This window comes from Acartia tonsa, chromosome 1, assembly GCF_053477335.1.
Source record: "Acartia tonsa isolate MP-2025a chromosome 1, ASM5347733v1, whole genome shotgun sequence".
In the NCBI taxonomy this organism is placed as follows: Eukaryota; Metazoa; Arthropoda; class Copepoda; order Calanoida; family Acartiidae; genus Acartia; species Acartia tonsa.
In genome coordinates, this window is record NC_137260.1 from 15,412,064 (window position 1) to 15,432,049 (window position 19,986).

The following is a 19,986-nucleotide window of genomic DNA, read 5'->3' on the forward strand; positions in this document are numbered from 1 at the left end:
AAAAAAAAATAGGCCTATTTTCTGAGTTTTTAAGATTGTTAAATGATTTTTCTACCAGTTTATAGTCTTTAAAACAAAAACAATTTTCAAAGGAAAAATGCTTGAGATTTACATAGGTGTGGTTAACAGAGTTTTCCAAGTAAAGTACCATCTTTGAAAGCCTTTGTTTAAAAAGGCTCTTGATCACCAGGGATCAAAAGGATAGAACAATAGGATTTTGGTGGTAAATTTTAGACACTAGAAATTCGCACAGACAAGTCATTTATCAACCCTTAAAGTTTTCAAGCCAACGAATGTCAGAGCGTGTTTGCAATCTAAAGTTTTTAAAAATTATCAGGTTATTTATTGTCCCATCTATAACTAAATCATTTAGCAACACCATTTAAAATTTTCCTGAGAAATAGTCCCAACAATTTGTAGGTCTTTTATTTCTTTAAAATGAGTGTACAATAATTTTAAGTTTCAGCTTTTCCACCATATTAGAAGATTTATCTGTCAGAGCAGAAAGTTAGTATTTAGCTTTCTGCATTTTATTTAAAAATGATGAAAAGAACTTTTAATTTTAAAAAATTAGACAGAACTACATAAAGTTATTACTAGATTCAGGAATACATAAAAAAAAAACTTACAGAGTTATTGCACTTCACATCTTATGATATAGTAAAGAAAATCAATTTATGTTTTGTGTCTGCCAAAAACATTTGGTATCTGAAAGAAAATAAAGTTACACAGCTCAGGAGTGTCTAGGGGATTTTACTTAAAGGGGGAGGGGCATTAGAAAACTAGTCCATGAATTATATGAGGCCTCTTAGATTGAAGAAATTTATCTGTTTAGTTGGTATCTAGGATATAGGGATGGGCCAACAAATTAGAAATTCATTATTTTGATTTTCACGCACTTTGGGTACTAGAAATAACGCAACTCTTCATTTTATGGCTTATTTCTGAGAGTCTGCGTGTTATCTTAGATTGTGACTAAATATTGATTCTATCAGCAAACTGTTTATAATTAACAGAAATATGTGCAAACAATAAAGTTCAAGAAAAGCTAAATTCAAATCAAAACAGCCCCTTGTGCTACCCCTACTCAAAGTGTTTCAAATATTTGAAAGATATGCTTAATTTGAAAGTCATACCTTTTATGATAAATTGGAGACTGATCTCAGCATTATAAGATGAATATGTTAGAGTCTAATATTTTTATGGAGTTCTCACTTATTTCTTGTTTTCCTTTTGATAAGTTTTGTCCCAGCTTTCTAATGGTGGTTCATGTATGAGGTCCTGATGTGATCTTTGGAATACAAAATAAATATATGAAAGAAAAAAAATATTAATTCTGTATTTTATTGTGATTTAACTTCATTTCTAAAACAATTTCTTTAAAATAAGTAAATATTTCAGAATGAAGCTCATTTTAGTTTTAACATTGTTGACAATTCTGTCAAGCTGCTTAGCTGAAAGGTAATTTCAAATTTTCCTTTTTTTCTAATAATTAAACTTCTGGCTGGATCCATAGTTCAAGATTTTCTGCTAAAAGCAATAAATGATAAAAAGAATAAAAACATTAGAAACAAACTAAATAAAATTTTAGGAATCCTAGATTGTTTTTTGCTACAATCAGTTCTTCAACATCTTCTAGTACTTCAACTACAACTTTATCTACAATGTCTATCTGTTGGACAACAGGAACTACTGCGGTTACTGCTTCCTGTACAGGAAAGAAAAGGAAAAGAAGACTTGCAGAGTATTTGGATGATTCAACTGATAAAGTGTCTCCAAGTCTTGTTCAAGGGTAAGTTTATTTTTCAAACTGAACATGAGAGAGAAGAAGTAAAGTAATCCTAGTTAAAAATTTTGGAAAGGAAAGTAATATTTTGAGATGCTTCAAACATATTTAATGGGACATTGCGCTGTTTATTACAATAGTCCAAAAAGTTTTATAATAACGTTTTCTTATTCGTTGGTTCAACATCTTTTGAGACTTTTGTTAAAGGGGGGGTGGGGTTTAATGCAACCATCTCGTAATCAATGATTAAATGACACTTAGAATTCGAATTTCGATCAGAAATTTTGCATGAATAATCCTTGGTAGGTCTATTTTCCCTAAATCGAACAAAAAGTTGGAAAAGTAACAGCTAACAGCTGGCGGCTCAGCTGTTTTGCCATTTTAATACTATCTTAAGAGCAAAAAAGTCACAAAACCTATCTTCACATAATACTTTTTCTCACCTAAAAACCTTATCAAACGGTTCTAGAAGGTAGCAGTTGGTACTAGAAATTTTAAAATTGGTTATTGCTATCATTTAACATGAATTAAACCAAAAATATGTTTTAAAAAGTTGATTCCTACGTAATTAATGATGAATTTGCCCTAAAAATAGGAAAAAAACGGCTAAACGGCTGAGCCGCCAGCCGTTACTTTTCCAACTTTTTGTTCGATTTAGGTAATAGACCTACCAAGGATTACTCATGAAAAATTTTAGATAGAAATTCGCATTCTAAGTGCCATTTAATCACAGATTACGAGATGGTTGCATGAACCCCCCACCCCCCCTTTTAATTGGTTAGTTTATTAAATTGAGCGTCCAAACGTTTTAATCACTAAATGTAATCTATAGAAGGATAAATTTTGTGTAATGGGGAAACATCAATTAATTGGCCATTGGTCACCCTTTAGATTCCTTAGAAAGTCTACTATTCTGTATTTAGGACTGAAGAGTTATCCTCCATCGCAGATGAGAAGCCCACCTACAGAGAAGCCAGATTTTTCTTGTTGTCCACTTCAACCTCAACTATCACTGCTACTGCTACATCTACCACTACGGCTTACACAGGTATGTCAAAATTTAACCCAAATTTAAACCAAGTCTCCTTATATAAATTGACCTAGGGATAGGATAATGGATGGAATATTCAATATTTATCAGAGGTGGGTTCTTATAAAATTTTGGTTGTCTTCGTCCAATCAATCATGACAGTTTTTAGACATTCAACAAAAAAGATTTTGTGGCTTTTACGCTCAAATTAAAAAACGACGACATTTACTTATCTATTTATCAATATTCATGATAATAAATAAGCAAGGGAGACAAATTCTCAAGCTACCAGAAGTGGAGATAGGAAGGTAGAGGGGCCCGTACATCAGTTATAATGATTATTTATTATTTTTATTATTGATTAATAAATTATTGAATGTCGTCGTTTTTTTAGTTTAAGCGTAAATGCTGCAATTTTTTTTTTGTTGTATGTCCAAAAAATGTCATGAATGATTGATCGAAGACGACCAAAATTTTACAAAAACCCACCTAAGGTTTCAAAAGCATGGGGACTTGCTTAAAGTGTTTGTGAAGGATTCAGAAGGTTTTGATAAATTTGGGGACCAATGACGTCACAAAATACAAAATGCGCAAAATGAAAATGTAAACAAACAGAAAATTTTTAATTCTAATCATTTGTGTTATCTTCATCTATTAAATAAGGTGTCTTAACTTTTTTGATTTTTATTCAAAATAGCTAGTTGTTGTTTTTAGTAAGTAGTAGATGTAAAATTGCCCATAGAATTTAGATATGCAATTGGTTTTTTGTAGACCTCATATTTTTGAAGTAATTTTTTTTTTAATGAAAAATGTAGTCGGTTTTAAGGTATTAAAACCAATTTGCAGAGCGGGAGCCATGGAGCCGCCATATTTTGCTGGAGCCAGAGCCGTAATTTTCGTAAAAAAAAAACGGCTCCGGCTCCAGACTAGATAAATAAAGAGATTTTTTATAAATTATAATTTGGTAACTCTGTGCAAATGCCCCTATTAAGTTTTTAAAGTCCATTTCTATGAAAAATTGAACTTTTAAAACCTTCAAAAGTCAAAAATAGACATAGGAAAAAAAATAAGTCAAGTTTTTTCTTTATTTTATGTCGGAGCCAGAGCTGGAGCCGCACCAAAATCAAACGGCTCCGCAACGCTGACTAAAACGCAACAAAAAAAGAAGAAAATTGCCATTATGAACAAAAATAGTAAGATCTTTAATTTGATACCTTACTTTTTTAATTCTGTCGGGTAATTATTGAAAAATCAATTTGTTAAACCTTGGTTTAATCAAAACTTTGAACTTAAATATATCCTAAAACAGGCATAAAAAATATGGGTTCACATATACCTTTAGAATCAGAAGCAAAATTTTAAAAAAGTGAAATTTTTTTATATTATTTTCATATAATTTCTTTACTATTTTGTAAACTTTTTATTTCAATTTTGCTTAGAATGGATTCATTATATTTTTCTCATTCTAAAAGTATATATAAACATGTATTTCTAATACCTGTGTTATGATATAATCAAGTTTTTATTCTCCTGGGTTCAAAAAAAATTTTTCTTTGAAGTAAGGTGTCGAATTAAAGATCTTACTATTTTTGTTCATAATGACAATTTTCTTCTTTTTTTGTTGCATTTAGTACCTTTAAACCGACTTCATTTTTTTCTAAAAAACTTAAATTACTTTACAAATAAGTGTTCTACAAAAAAAAACGATTGCATATCTAAATGCTATGGGCCATTTTACATCTACTACTTACTAAAAACACTAACTAGCTATTTTAAATAAAAAATCAAAAAAGTTAGACACCTTCTTAACACATTTTTTTGTTTCAGCAACATTGTCTGTGACTGTTAATTGTGTCCCAAGTTATACTATGTGTGGATAAATTCTTTGATCATTCTTGTTTATTGTTTTGTTTAAATAAATTATTGTTGCAAGCTATCTATTATTTTAACTATTGTATAAATTCCCTTTATAAAATACATTACAGGAATTAAAGCAAAAAGTATCAATGAAACAAAATAAATACAATATCCATAACGAGGGAAGCACAGATATCTAAAACCATTAAGAAATTTCAGAAACCGATTTCGTATGGAAGTCGGAAAATTTAAATCATCATTCCCCAAAGAATTATTGAAATAATAGATAGAATGATTTTAATTCCAGACGGACAAAACAAAAATAAAATAAATGTGTATACAAAATATAAATCTTCACCAAAAATTACAGCTTTTTGCCTTGAATAGAAGCCAAGATAATAAAGTATTCTTTGCACTAAATACTAAATGCGCTACTGACAGACTGACGTACAAAACAATGTATAGACTGGATGCACAAAAGTTAAATGAGTTTTACCCTAAACTTTCAACTTTCTATAATAAAGAAAAGCATTTGAAAACTTTTGATACTAAACGTAAAAAATTTAAATAAGTTTAAAAGGTCAAATTTGAAACTTTAACATATTTCAATCAAAATCATCCAAGATGTAAAAAATAAATGTTTATGATATCACTTCTTTTAGGCGTTATCTTAATAGTAATGTTCACTTTTGGGTTAGTTCTAAGTTGTCTTATACAGAAGACATACTTCTTAGTTGATAATTATTTAAACTTAAGCTAAATAACACATTTTTTTTATATTTAACATTAAATAAGTTGAGCTCCTACAAGTTTTAAAAATAAAGTATATTTAATATTAGGAACATACTCAAGAACTAAAAATTCATAACAATAAAAGATAAAACAAAGATGCCAACAATAAAGCTTTATAATTCAGAAAGTAAGACAAGCGAACATTGATAAATATAGAGTAACAACGCATTCAATATTATTATCTTAGAAGTTTGGACAACAATTCCTTGTAACTCTATCACAGGATTACTTAAATACAGGACATACTTACATTTTATGACCTGAACATAAAGATTCTTGGCTTATAACATTATTCCTTATGAGCATATGAATCTTTACTACAAAAGTAAAGAGGATAAGATGATTTTTCTATATAGAATACTAGCATCAAAGGGCACTTGTGTTGAAGGGGAGAAGTCGGCCCTCCCATACTCTTTAAAAAAATTACAAAAAAAAGTTTTTTGAGTGGCTCATTTTTTTCTTGGGAGGGTGTTGATACTCTCCCCTAAAATAGTTATAAACCTTCCCAGAACCTATGAGTAACTACACAGTAAAGGAGTTTCACATCGGTTCAGCAGTTAGCGTGATCACTCTAGTTGTCGATTATAAATTCAAACAATTTAAATTGTAATTTTATTGCAACAAATAATTATTTTTCATAAGATAAAGAGTAAAAATCTTAAAATTAGTAATCTTGTATCTTGGTTGTTTGATAACATTTTTGAATGAGCTACATATCTGTATCTTTCATTTTTTCAAGAGTTTTTCCTACATTACACAGTGAGACAAAAAGAGTACTGGAATATTATTTGCAGCTCGCTGTGGGATAATGAGCTTTGTAATATAATCGCTTTTTTTATCCCCTCCCTCCCCATTTTAAATTGTGCAAAATGCGTTTTTGAAAAGCAACTTTCAATTTAATGAGTGATATCTATATAAAAACGCTTAATACATAAAAATACTTTTATTAATTTACATAAAAAATTACTATAGAACGACCTAAAATTCATTACGGTTTTAAAAAAGGTTCAAAAGAGTTATTTATCGCATTTTATTGTATAGACAGCTTACTGCGGATATTCAAATGAAAATTTATTAGATTGAAACCAGTTTTGTTAGCCCCGAGGGGCCGCAGGACCAGGATAACAAAACTGGTATTAACTTTTTTTTATTTTAATATTCGTGAAAATTATCGGTAGTACGAAGCTATACATGAATTTTCAGTATGGCTACGAACCGATTCTAATTCAGCAGATAATAATTGGTTTTAAAGAAATGCTCGAAATAAGGTTCAGAAAAAATGTCGCTAAAATGCTGTTTTAAACATTTTATCTGTATTTATCCCATGGTGTATTGTAGAGAAAGTTGACGTGACTCAGTAATTTTTGTATTTTTCAACACATATCAATAAAACCATCTTTTTTTATATTAATGCTTTTAAAAGCGAAGTTTTTTTATAATTAGTGTCGGTCCGTCCCCACGTACGATCGTCCGACCGTAACGTTTATCTGTTTTCGTTGTGTTAAACAAGTTAGAATTGTACTTTTAATTAAAAATTTGAATAATGATTCCTATAACAGTTAGGCACGACTTAGAAAGCGTAGCAACTCTATAATCGTTACCAAAAAGTCCGTACGTCCATTTTAAAATTGCTGATTTTTATTGACAACATATTTTTATCATTCATATTACAACAAGGTACAATCTTATAAACGAGGCATCTCTAAAACAAGTCCTAAATATGTAAGTATGTACTCAAACAGTATGTATTATGTATTTAATCACTTTTGCAACAATTTTGTTTATTCTTAAGCATTAATATATTTCTTATTCAGTTCTGAGACTCTACAAGTTTTAATGTTTGTCCTCCCATTTCAAGGGGTATTGTTATTTTATCCAGCCGCGAGCAACAAGTTTTCAGAGTACATGAAGATCTGGTGCAACATCCTATTCATAATAGATCAATTAATATTTCAGAATGAAGATAATTATAGCACTTACTCTGCTAGCTGTTCTGGGAAGCTGCCAGGGCAAAAGGTAAACATCATCGCTGTGTCATCAAAAAAAATTTTGTTAAAAATCCTCCAAAATCACTTTAAAAATCTACAAATTAAATTGTTAAAGGAGCCCTGCAAGAAATACACCAATCTAACTTCTGAAAGGCTGCCACAAGTAAATCAAAAACCCTTTTTGATTGAAATTCAAACAATTTAAATTGTAATTTTATTACAATAAATAATTATTTTTCATTAATAAAAAGAGCAAAAATCTTAAAATTAATAATCTTGTATCTTAGCCTTCAGCTTTAATAACAAAGGTTTTTTAAGATGACATTTTATGTAAAATGAAAATTTTGAAAGATTTTCATTGCTCATGTTAAAAATTTTGAAATTAAACAATGTAGCCTAGAAACAAAATTGTAAGCTTATTTTTGTCATAAATTTAGGTTGCCAGTAACTAATTATATTTTTACAATAAAATACTTAATTTTATAGTCAAAATCATTAAAAAAAATTAAGTTTAACTGATGTTGTACCCAGAGTAATGTAGCTTGTATTAGTTTCATTTTTTGAGCTATGATTTTACGCTTACAAATGCAAATTAAACTGAGCTGGATCTTTAAATCATTTCAATGGTGCGCCAAATTGGGGTGAGCCAACTTTCCACCAATGAGAGCACAGCATTTTACGAAATGCCGTGCTGTGATTGGCTGAAATTCGGCGCACCCCGATTTGGCGCACCATTGAAATGATTTAAAGATCCAGCTCTGAACTTGAAAAGTGGTGTTTTTATTGTAAAAAAGTAATCAGTTACCGGCAACCTAAATTTATGACAGAGATAATGTTATAATTTTGTTTCTAGGTGACATAATTTGATTTTGTAATTTTTATTATGAGCAATGGAAATCTTTCAAAATTTTCATTGTACATAACCATTTTTTCACAAACAGAAACAATTTTGGTAAGACAGCAATGCAGTGACCCAAATCTTTTTTAAAGAATCCACCACTGGGTTCAAGATTTCATATGGAGTTATGCGGATTCAATAATGAATATTGATTTAGTCTTTAAAAATGCAAAAAAGTCAAAACCAACTTTAATGTAAAAAATAGGTTTTTTTCATATTTCAAATTTACAAATACAAAAAACATAAATTATTTTTTAGCTTTTTGGTCGTTTTGCTTCATTAGTGATTTACTTATAAAAAAAACTTTAGATGTGTTACTTCACTTAATAAGTAAAATACTTGTTTTCATTTCTTATGTCAAATTTCAAAAAGTTAAATGAAAGAGGATATTATTTCAAAAACACATAATATTTGCTTTTTTACATCAAAAATTATATTATGGTTAATTCAGTAAAAAATTTTTTAGAAATGCCAGGCTGTTTTTTGCAACCATCAGCTCATCTACATCATCAAGCACTACAACCACAACAATTACAACAACATCTATTTGTTTTACATCCAATGCTGCTCTAGCCAGTGCCTGTACGGGAAAAAGGAGAAAAAGAAATTTGTCTGCATTTGATGATCAAAATTTTATCCCTAGTCGTGTTCAAAGGTTATTTTTATTGATAAGAATTGAGATAAGCTAGAAACATACATATTGTCTAAATCAGCCAATAGGAGAATAGTGAAGAAACATCCCAGACCTGTCATTGGTTGGAAAATTTTACAGATTTGATTAAGGCCATAATTTTTTTCATTTTGTATGCATCATGAGTCACCTTTAAATTTTATATATCTATTTTGACAAGTAACAAAACAATTCAGAGTTCATTAACTGTTAGGTGCTTCCATTAGAGTTAGAGGATCAAAAAAATCTAAATGTCCCATGTTTAGTAAATAATTTAGGACTATGTTTTTTGCTATTTTGATGGAGTGATAACTAGTTTATAGTTTTCAATAATTTGAGTGAGCAGTAAAAATTTACCTTGTGTGTTAGGTCTGTAAATTTTAGCTCCTTTTTAAGTCCCAATATCAATCTAATTGTAGAAAAAAACTTTTTGAGACATATTTAGCTTCAGGTCAATCACATAGGTTCCGTTTGACGCGCAACCATTACTTTTAACACTGTAATTTTTCAGGGAAGAATGGGACATTGCGCTGTTTATTACAATAGTCCACAAAGTTTTATAATAACGTTTTCTTATTCGTTGGCTCAACATCTTGAGACTTTTATTGAATTTTTATTGGTTAGTTTATTAAGTTTATAACGTTTTAATTACTAAATGTAATCTATAGAAGGATTAATTTTGTGTAATGGGGAAACATCAATTTATTGGCCATTGGTCACCCTTTAGATTCCTTAGAAAGTCTACTATTCTGTATTTAGGACTGAAGAGTTATCCTCCATCGCAGATGAGAAGCCCACCTACAGAGAAGCCAGATTTTTCTTGTTGTCCACTTCAACCTCAACTATCACTGCAACTGCTACATCCACTACTACAGCATACACAGGTATTTTCATATATTTATCATCATCATTCAAAGAAGATTAAGTATCTTCTTTGCCATTATTGCCTTTTAGTTATCATTATGATAAAGGCCATGCACAATGGTTCCCAAATCTTCCGTGAGGCATCACTGAAATCTGAGATTTTGTTTTTCGTATCTTTCAGTTCTTTTCATACATATGTTGAAAGTTAAATATCGCATCGTATTACAGACAGCTTTTCGCAGATATTAAAAAAAATTTAAGTTTAAGCCAGTTTTTTTAGTCAGTCTAATAAAACTGGTATTAATTTTATTATTTTTTTTATAAATATTTTTGGGAAATTATTTGTAATACGATGCTATACATGACTTTTTTAGTATGACTGAGAACCGGTTCTAATCCAGGGGATATCAATCGATTATTAAGCCATACTGGAAATAATTTTCCTAGTATAAAGAAAGAATATATTTTTAAAAGATGTCACATTTAAAGTCGTCTAATATGATGAGAAATCTTTGCCTGCTTTGATCAGTAATGTCAGATTTTGGCCATTTTCGAAAAAGAAGGTGTATCAACTTTTTCACTTTTTATTTAAGATAGCTAGCCGGTTCTTTTATTAAGTAGTAGATGTAAAATTTTTCATTTTGGCCATTATGAACAAAAATAGTAAGATCTTTAATTTGAAACCTTACTTTTTGAATTTTGTCAGGTAATTATTGAAAAAATTGATTTTTTTAAACCCACAAGAATAAAAACTTTGAACTTAATTTTATCATTTCACAGGTAAAAAAAATATGGGTTCATATATACCTTTAGAATCAGAAAAATATTACGAATCCATTGTAAGCAAAATTGAGAAAAAATAAATAAATACAAAATGAAAAAATGGCCTATTGTATTTTGTTGTACAGAGCTTGATCTTTAAATCGTTTTCATGCCGCGCTGAATCGGGGCGATTCAGAGGTAAACCGTAGGCGCGCTGGTGGTAAGCCACAACGCACCTGATTTTTAAAAGATTTTCGGTGTGGTGTTGTTAAATCGCTTGCGCACTCACTAAAATATCGATCCGCGCCAGTACAACTTTATTACTTAAGCAGTGTCAGTAAGGTATTTTATATAAAATACCGTGTCAGTATAGTATTTTATATAAAACATTAATATATAATTTATTTTAAAAATAACTATAAAAATGTTTTCACGATAGTTTTGCAATAAAATATTAAAGTAATTAAAAAAAAATATTTATTTATTAAATAAATCACCCCGATTTAAACCGCCAATGCCACTCGGTGAGTGGCATTGGCGCGCCGGGCCCGCGCCACTGCCCGATTCAAATCACCCATGCAAATTCGATTTAAAGATTGATATTAATAATTTGATGGTGCGCCAAATGAATCGCCCCGGTTTAAATCACCTTTAAACGATTTAAAGATCGAGCTCAGGCAACACTTTCGTCATCCCCTAGTTACCCCCTCTTTACCCCCTTCCCATTTCTATTCTCAATTCAAAAAATAAGGTGGTTGCCTGTATAATAAAATATAATACTTTCATATAATTCCTTTTATTGTAGTTTATAAACTATATTGTAAACTTTTTATTTCAATTTTGCTTAGAAAGGATTTGTAATATTTTTCTCATTCTAACAGTATATATAATGCCTATTTCTTATGCCTTGGTAATGATAAAATTTAGTTCAAAGTTTTTATTCTCGTGGGTTTAAAAAAATCGTTTTTTTTTTAATAATTACTTGACAGAATTGAAAAAGTAAGGTGTCAAATTAAAGATCTTACTATTTTTGTTCATAATGGCCATTTTCTTTCTTTTTTTGTTGCATTTTAGTACCTTAAAGTCGACTTAATTTAAAAAAAAACTTAAATTACTTAAAAAATAAGAGGTCTACAAAAAACCGATTGCATATCTGAATTCTGTGAAAAATTTTACATCTACTACTTACTAAAAGAACCGGCTAGCTATCTTAAATAAAAAGTGAAAAAGTTGATACACCTTCAATTTACAGAAAAAAAAACTTAGGCTAAATATTCCAAAATAAATCCATGATAATTCTAAGCATTATGCATTCAAATTTTACCTATTTAAGAAAATATTTTAATCTGCCTCATTTATTCCAATTTTTTATTTGTATTTTTATTTCAGCTACCTTGTCTGTGACTGTAAATTGTTCTCCAACCGGTTTGACTCTCTGTGGTTAAAAACATTGTTTTAAATTGTTTCAAATCTAGGGCCCGGTAGTCGCGCGTCAGCCGCGTGTAAGCCTCAGTGAAATCATCATGTTAAAACTTTAAAATTCAGCTGGATTTCTAAGCACATACCTTTTTTTAATTGTCATACTAGCGGGTTTTATTTTGAGGCTTATAGGCGTGGCTGAGGCGCGGCTGCCAAGCCCTGGTTTAATCTGATTCTGTAGTTTATTATCAAATGCAACCTGTAAAGGATTTTTTTCCTAGCATATTATTTCAACATATCTAGATAATAATTTTTATCATCCGAAGCAATAGTTTAAAAACTAAATTTTTTATTTGATAATAATTGCAAAAAATCTACCATTGTTCTACCTATATGAAATTTTTAAATTCTTCATAAAAAAATGATCAACTTTTTTGTTATGAATTCTTAAAAGTTATCTTTATGGTTATTATTTTGTTTGACAATTTGTTCTTTGTTATGTTTAAAATATTATTTTAATTCTTGTTGATAAAGAAAATAATTTTGTTAAATCATCTATTTATAAATAAAAGATTTTATAATTTTAAAGTTTAACTATAAGATAACCTCCATATGACATGATATAGGTTTAATTTTTGGTGTATCTTTAGACAAATTTGCTTATGACTTTCGCATGATTACCCTGCCAAATGTTACATGGACAACTAATTCTTTGTTTGCACGAACTTTCTCATGGGGGTCTTTAACAGACCCTGATGATGAGTTGACAAAGCAATTTTTCTTTAAATCTTCATGTCACGCATCTTATAAAACAGCAATATATAACTTTTAAACATCTTTATTATAACTTGGTGTTAGACCGACAATCAAACCAAATATATCAGCCAACAGATAAGGAGCGGATGTGCTACATGTAACTTCCTAGAGTCGCACATATCAATAATGACATCTAAAAGCTCATAACCCCCTTGATATTGGTTTTAGAGGAGTGTCAAAAATCGTATAACCCCTCTAAGTAAACCCTGGGCACGCCCTTGTAACTATATGAAGTTTCAACAAGGAGGGAGGGGACATTGTATTGTTAATTAAACTAGTAACATATGTGTTCTTATCCATTGGCTTCAAACTTTGAGTACTTTTATTAAATATTGATTTTTTGGTTCGTAAAGTTGAGTGTCCAATCGTTCCAGCCAATAGTTTTAATTAACAATAGGGGTAGTTTAGTTTATCATCAAAGGAATATTACATTAATTCATCATCCATTGTCTTATCCCTGAGTTTTAATATTGCAAGATTAAAATTTCAAATACAAATATAAAGTTGGAGAAGAGTGAATTTAAAAACAATAATTTCATATTTGCTCCCCCTCTCGCCTTCTAACACATAAACTGCAAAAAAAATGTGCAATGAATGTAAAAAAAGCTCTGCAAATTTAAACGATGTTCATTCAAAGAAAAACTGTGCAAAAAATTTGTACATGAAGTCCTTTTAGAAATCAATATCTTTAACTGTAACATATAACTTTAACAGTTGCAAAATATATTATTAAGTGCAAAGTTTATCTTCTTTTTGATCATTCATTCTATTTTTGCAATAAAATAGAAAGTTTTTGGATTTGTATTTATATTTACGCATTTGATATAATCACGAAACCTCTTAGTACTTAAAAATTCATTTTGATTAAACTATATTCTATAACCCTAGAATATTCAAACTTTATGTCTTAAAAGGTTAACTTACAAACAAACTATGAATTTTACATATTTATTGATTTCAAATTTAAAAATTGTTTCAAGCTTATTTTCTTTCTTCAGATGTCAATGTAAAACTAAACTATAAAATAAAAATTAAATTTAAAGCAATTTTTACAAATATTTTGAGAGATTTTTTATTAAAAATGATATCCTTAGAAATATTTTTTAACTGTATATAAGATGTATATTATCATATGGCCCTAAATGAGATTCATTTCCGCTCAATTTTTTTAGAATTTTAATTGTTTGCATAAAAATTGGATTTTAACATTAATTATGTCCACTGCAAAAAAAATGTAAAAATCGTACTTTACTTTTTATGCATACAATATTGTGCAGATCCCCTATACCAATTAGTATCCAGTATATATTTAACTTGGTCCGTAAGTCGGTTCTTAAAGCTTTTTCGGATTTCTGTTTGGAAAAAATGTATTTATAAAGTAGCTATTATGGATAGATGTCATCATTCTTATTTTCAAAATGTCAAATAATAAAAAAATTTAAAAATACGCTATCGTTGTACTGTACGTTAAAGTCTCTAAAACGATGTTTCTATACCACTTCGTTGATTTTTAAGGAAAAAAATATTTATTTCCAACTTTTCTACTTAGTAAAGCCTTTATACTATGAAGGATCGTTCCCCAGGTTATGTTTTATTTAAAATTCTTATTATCTATAAACTTAAAATACAGCCGTATGAGATTAGCCTTTAAAATTTCATAAAAAGATTCACCTAATTGTTCCCAGCAAGATATTTCGCCATAAAGTCGCCTTCGAGCTCGTGCAATATATGAATCGATTCCTATGCTACCTCGAATCCCATTCGCCATGAATTAACACCTAATTTTTTTTGGCGATAAACGATGGAAAATCGGCCTTTCAAGCAAAAGGTAGCATGCGAGTTCACCATTGATATCGTAGCAGAGTATGAGGCGAAGTAGTACAATAGTAGCATAAATTAAAAGAGAAAGAGAGAGAGGATAAAAATAGAAGAAGTGAGAATAAAGAGCCGAGAGGCTTTTATACTTTAGAAAGAACCGAATAGAGAGCAGCATTACTTTAATTTATGCTACTAATGTGCTACTTCGCCCCATACTCTGCTACGATATCGATGGCGACTCGCATACTACCTTTTGCATGAAAGGCCGATTTTCCAACATTTATCGCCAAAAAACTAGGTGGTAATTCATAAGCTACCATTTGAGATATCGAACAACGTAGCATGCTACCTTTTTTTTGAAGTTTCGCTGGGTTAAGCTGTGATTCTGGTTTAGAATTCCAGCTTATTTTTAAAATTATAAAAGATTTATTTTCCTGGGGCTTACAAGTGGCTAATGCGCGGCTGCCGAGCCCCAAATTAACCAACAAAAACATTGTAAGACGGACAAATGGACATAAACAATCATAGAGAGACAGCGCTTTAATTTTAATTCCAAATCAAAAAAATTGATGTCTAAGGATATCATAAAATTTTCCGTCTACTATGTAAGTATGGAATTTCTAACATTATCTCCTACTATTGAGGGATGAAAAATATATTTCCAGTATAGCTTCAAAGCCGATTAATATCCGGTGGATTAGTGTTTCTGAGACATACTGAAAAATCATGTATTGTATCATATTACATCCAGTTTTCTACAAATATACAAATGTGCAATCATAATATTAAAACCAGTTTTGTAAGCCCATACCTACAGCATCTCAGGGTTAATAAGATTGGTTTTAATCTTGTAATTGTACATTTTTATACCCGCGGAAAGCTGTTTAAAATACGATGCTATAAATAACAATTCTAGATTTTTAAAATGAAGATCCTATCCCTGATATTAATCTTGTTGATTGTATGTCCCCATGGTCAGGCTCAACGGTACCTATATGTTTAAAGGAAGCCTGCAAGAAATAATTTTCATATAACTAAAATGTCATTTTAAAATGCCTAAAACTTTTTGGTTATAAAAGCTACAGGCTACAAATTTTGGGTATTGGGTCTACTTGTGGCAGTCTTTCCGTAGTTAGAGTGGTGTAATTCTTGCAGACTTCCTCTATTTTTAAAAGCAAAACTACACTATAAGTGTATGTCTGTTTCGTTCTGTAAATTTAAATTAGAAGTGCAGATTTAATATTATTCCACATAATTTTATTTCTCTTAACTTCCCCTTCAATCCCCCTATATTGAAGCAACTTATAGTGACTAATAAAAAATGACGTCATACAATACAAATGCCCTATCTTTTTCTATATTTCTAAAAGGATTACATTTATCAAATGAAATATTTGTACATGGATCTTACACCAGATTTAAATTTTTTCTACTAAAGTGAAACACGCGGCGGGCTAAACTAAAAATTCTTCCCTTTCACCCCCTGTACTGCATCACCACCCCTCCTATTGGACGAAGAAACTGGCCAATAGAAAAGTTCCATGTTAGCAAGCTAAATTAAATAATATCGATGTATATTCTAAATCCATTGTTTCATCTGTTTTAAGAAATGGAAGGTTGTTCTTTGCCACTATCAGCTCCTCAACCTCGACCAGCACAACAACATCAACCTTGATGACAACATCACTATGTTTTACATCCGGTGGAACAATCAGCGCCTGCAAAAGAAAGAAAAGGATGACTGAACAAATTGTGGACGACGCCGTTTTTCCAAGTCAAGTTGTAAGGCAAGTTTTTAAATTGGCAATAATTTCGATTTTTGTCCATATAGAAAATTATTTATGGATTAATTCAAGTATTTAGTGCTTTGAAACAATAGACATACTATATCTAGATTACGCATCAGACCCTACTTTTCGTCATATCTTAAAAGGAATATTTATAGCAGACGAAAGTATTGTTTACTTTCGACTCGAGCTGAAGTGGATTCTTAAAATAATAGACTCACTACTTGATGGTAAGGCAAAATTATTTTTGTGAAAAGTCATCTAAAAGCACATTAAAAATCTACAAAAATTAAACAAAATCATATGTTAATAACCCTTTAATGATTTTATTTAATTTTTATAGATTTTTTATGCGATTTTTGAGGATTTTTCACAAAAATAATTTTGCCTCACCAGCGAGTAGCGACTCTAACTTTTTTTTCTAAGTATCTATCTCTGTTTAAAGCTTTCATATTTATGGCGAAATTTTTGGGCAATTAAGTCTGATTCGGCAAAGCTTTGTACTAAGAAATTATACTGTTTATTTTTATCAATGTATGAAATGAAAAAAAAAACATGCGTTCATAATAAAATGTGTACACAATTTCAACCAATGACATCTCTTGAACATTCTTTAAGGATTCTCTTATTGGTGGAATCAGACATTATTTCTCTTGAGTAATCTTTCTACTTTTGAAACACTCAGTAGGCATTAGCCCTTATGTTTAATATCTATTTTGGGACATTCTAATGTAGATATTAGCTACTCTATAATTCTAAATGGTCGTCTGTATGTCTTTCTGAAACATTTAAAAGTTAAGTTTTTCTATAGTTATGGTCAGTAAATACATCCATAATGGAAGGATAATTATGTTTAAGTTTCCTGGCAATTTCAAACCTGGCATTTTTGGCTTTTTAAATACCACATTGATGATATTACTGTATTTAGGGCTGAAGATATCACATCCAGTAATGATGAGAAGTCCAACTACAGAGATGCTAGACTCTTCCTGTTGCTAACATCAACCTCAACTATTACTGCCACAGCTGTCACTACAACAACCTCCTATACAGGTGCGTATATCACAAGTGTTTGCAACTACACAGTAACACTGAAAAGATACCTGTGACAGTGGCTCAACACATAGCGCATCTGCTTGTGCTTGGGGAGGTGATAGGTTCAAATCTCGGCTTACCACAACATCATAACTAAAGACATTAAAAATGGTTCCTACTGCTGATATGTACGGTGTGCGATATAAATAGTTAATGGGGGGGGGGGTGTCTTGGCCTATAAACAGGCACAAATCAGTACCATGAACAGGTAGGACTTCTCAGACAAAGGTCATGGAATCAAAGCTAATATTCTTGGGTGTTAGAGTATCGCATCCCATTATAAGTGGATGATTATCTGGAATCTCTAGATGATTACTTAAAAAATTAAGGAGAATCCCGAGGTAAGGTACAACACTGAAAAGAGGAAACAAAGCATTACTATAGTATGTAATTGAAAAAGATAACAGGATAAAAGTGGGCAGATAGACTGATGGACATAAAAAGTTGAACAGGTGACTCAAAGTATGTATACATGTCCGATATGGATTAAATTATTATAGAGCAGTACCAATATACCAATGAACAATGAAGAAGTTTAAGGTCCTCTAGAGCATTACAGACAGACTGTTGGACCAAGTGTGTTTTTGAGTAAATGGTCTATGTAATTCAGAAAATAACAATAAATAATTGGTTTTTTTTTCAGCCACACTGTCATTGAGTGTCCACTGTATACCCACTAGTATTTCCGTTTGTGGATGATTTGCTTTCAGCATGGTTTATTGGCTTTTAGTATTCAAATCAGCTTGGAACTATATTTCCAGTATGGCTTCAAAACCGATTAATATCTGCTTGATAAGAACCCGGTTCTAAAGCCATATTGAAAAATCATGTATCATATTGTATTTTTTCAAGTTTTCTACAAATATAAAGTACAATCATATTATTGAAACTGTTTTTGTTAGCCCATGCCTTATGCATCTCGGGCTGTCAGAGCTGATTTCCATCTGCGCGGAAAGCTGTTCATAATACAATGCGATAAATAGCTTCCAAAGGTTTGTTTAATATGAAACAAAATTATAATAAACTGAATTATTTGTTGATTTTTAGAACATTGTATTTTTGTTAATTTAAATAAATTATTGTTGCATTGGTTTTATTTTAATATTTCAAATATTTAATTAGCGAAGAAACTTCTTAACTAAAAAAATATATTTAAGTGCTTATAAGTAATAAATGTGATAAAAGCAATATTATGCAATCTATATATAATAACCTTTTTTGTCTCTTTAAACTGGGAGAGGAAATAGAGCTTTATATTACTCTAAGTCCCGAAAATTTTATAAACGATTTTTTATTCGTTGTATTCACAACTTTGGGGACTTTTATCAATTTTAAATTGTTGATTCATTAAGTTAAGTGTCCTAACATTCAACCTATTATTTTAATCTACAGATGGTGTAATTTTTGATATCATTATTGGGAATGTACATCAGGGAGTAAGGGAGGGGACAATGGATCGAATATTCAATTTTTAGGAGTCTCAGACTTTGGGTACTGGCTTAAAGGGAATGTGCAAGAATTTAGCAGTTTCTGACTGACTTTGGGTACTAGCGCACAAAATGCCGCTAACTTGTTTGTTAGTTTTGAATATTGCAGACAAGTATCAATAAACTTATCCTCTTAGAAATTTTTTTTTCAATTTTGTACCCCTCCCCCCCCCCCCCCCCCCCGACTATCGACGAACAATTATTTTAGGTTAGGTTAGGTTTTAGGCTAGGGAGCCGAGCGCTGCGGCTAGGCAGGCAAGGGGGCCGAGCGCTGCGGCTAGGCAGGCAAGGGGGCCGAGCGCTGCGGCTAGGCATGAGTGTTATGATTAAAGTCAGTAGCAAAGTCATGAAAAATTAATAATGATAATTTTATATTCTTTCATTAGGTTTCATCAGAATGGATGATAATTCAAAATATTTCTATATCATCCCTTAAAAATTAGATTTATGCTTCAAACAGTAACTATAATTGTCTTGAAATTATATTTAATTTTAAGATATTCCCATTTTGGAAAGTGGTGGAATAACATTAAAAATTCAGCGCGGCAATTGCTCAATATAGGCCTCTAGGCCCACTGCCTATTTTAGTCCTTCAAATACCTCGATTTCTCTCTTTTATTATTTTCTCTATGGGATCATGGAAAGAAAACAAAGTCATTCCTAATTAGGACAGAAGTCACTGGAAATTGATCTAAGGAAGGCTACTTATGTCCTTCATCTAACAAAATCTAACTTAAAGGACGCCTGCAAGAAATACCACGATTTAACTACTGAAAGACTGCCACAAGTAGACCCAATACCCCAAATTTAAAGCTTTTAGCTTCAATAACAAAAAAGTTCTAGGCATTTCAAAATAGCATTTCATGTACAATGAAAATTTTGAAAGATTTACAATGCTCATAAAAGAAAAAACAATA

General features: G+C 30.5%; 3 protein-coding genes across 3 annotated transcripts; all 3 read left to right on the forward strand.

Moving 5' to 3' along the window:
* The first annotated feature begins 1,405 nt into the window (after window positions 1–1,405).
* On the forward strand, window positions 1,406–4,752 carry LOC145332388 (uncharacterized). The gene is made up of 4 exons (XM_080177389.1): window positions 1,406–1,461; window positions 1,592–1,792; window positions 2,710–2,834; window positions 4,644–4,752. The coding sequence occupies exons 2-4, from the start codon at window positions 1,665–1,667 to the stop codon at window positions 4,694–4,696; spliced, it is 306 nt and encodes a 101-aa protein (XP_080033515.1). The 5' UTR covers window positions 1,406–1,461; window positions 1,592–1,664; the 3' UTR covers window positions 4,697–4,752.
* A 2,670-nt stretch (window positions 4,753–7,422) lies between these two features.
* On the forward strand, window positions 7,423–12,654 carry LOC145332399 (uncharacterized). Its single transcript, XM_080177400.1, has 4 exons — window positions 7,423–7,481; window positions 8,818–9,006; window positions 9,781–9,905; window positions 12,037–12,654. The coding sequence occupies exons 1-4, from the start codon at window positions 7,423–7,425 to the stop codon at window positions 12,090–12,092; spliced, it is 429 nt and encodes a 142-aa protein (XP_080033526.1). The 3' UTR covers window positions 12,093–12,654.
* Window positions 12,655–15,588: 2,934 nt separating this feature from the next.
* LOC145313613 (uncharacterized) lies at window positions 15,589–18,678 on the forward strand. The gene is made up of 4 exons (XM_080153091.1): window positions 15,589–15,687; window positions 16,308–16,487; window positions 17,416–17,540; window positions 18,226–18,678. The coding sequence occupies exons 1-4, from the start codon at window positions 15,626–15,628 to the stop codon at window positions 18,279–18,281; spliced, it is 423 nt and encodes a 140-aa protein (XP_080009217.1). The 5' UTR covers window positions 15,589–15,625; the 3' UTR covers window positions 18,282–18,678.
* Window positions 18,679–19,986: the final 1,308 nt, after the last annotated feature.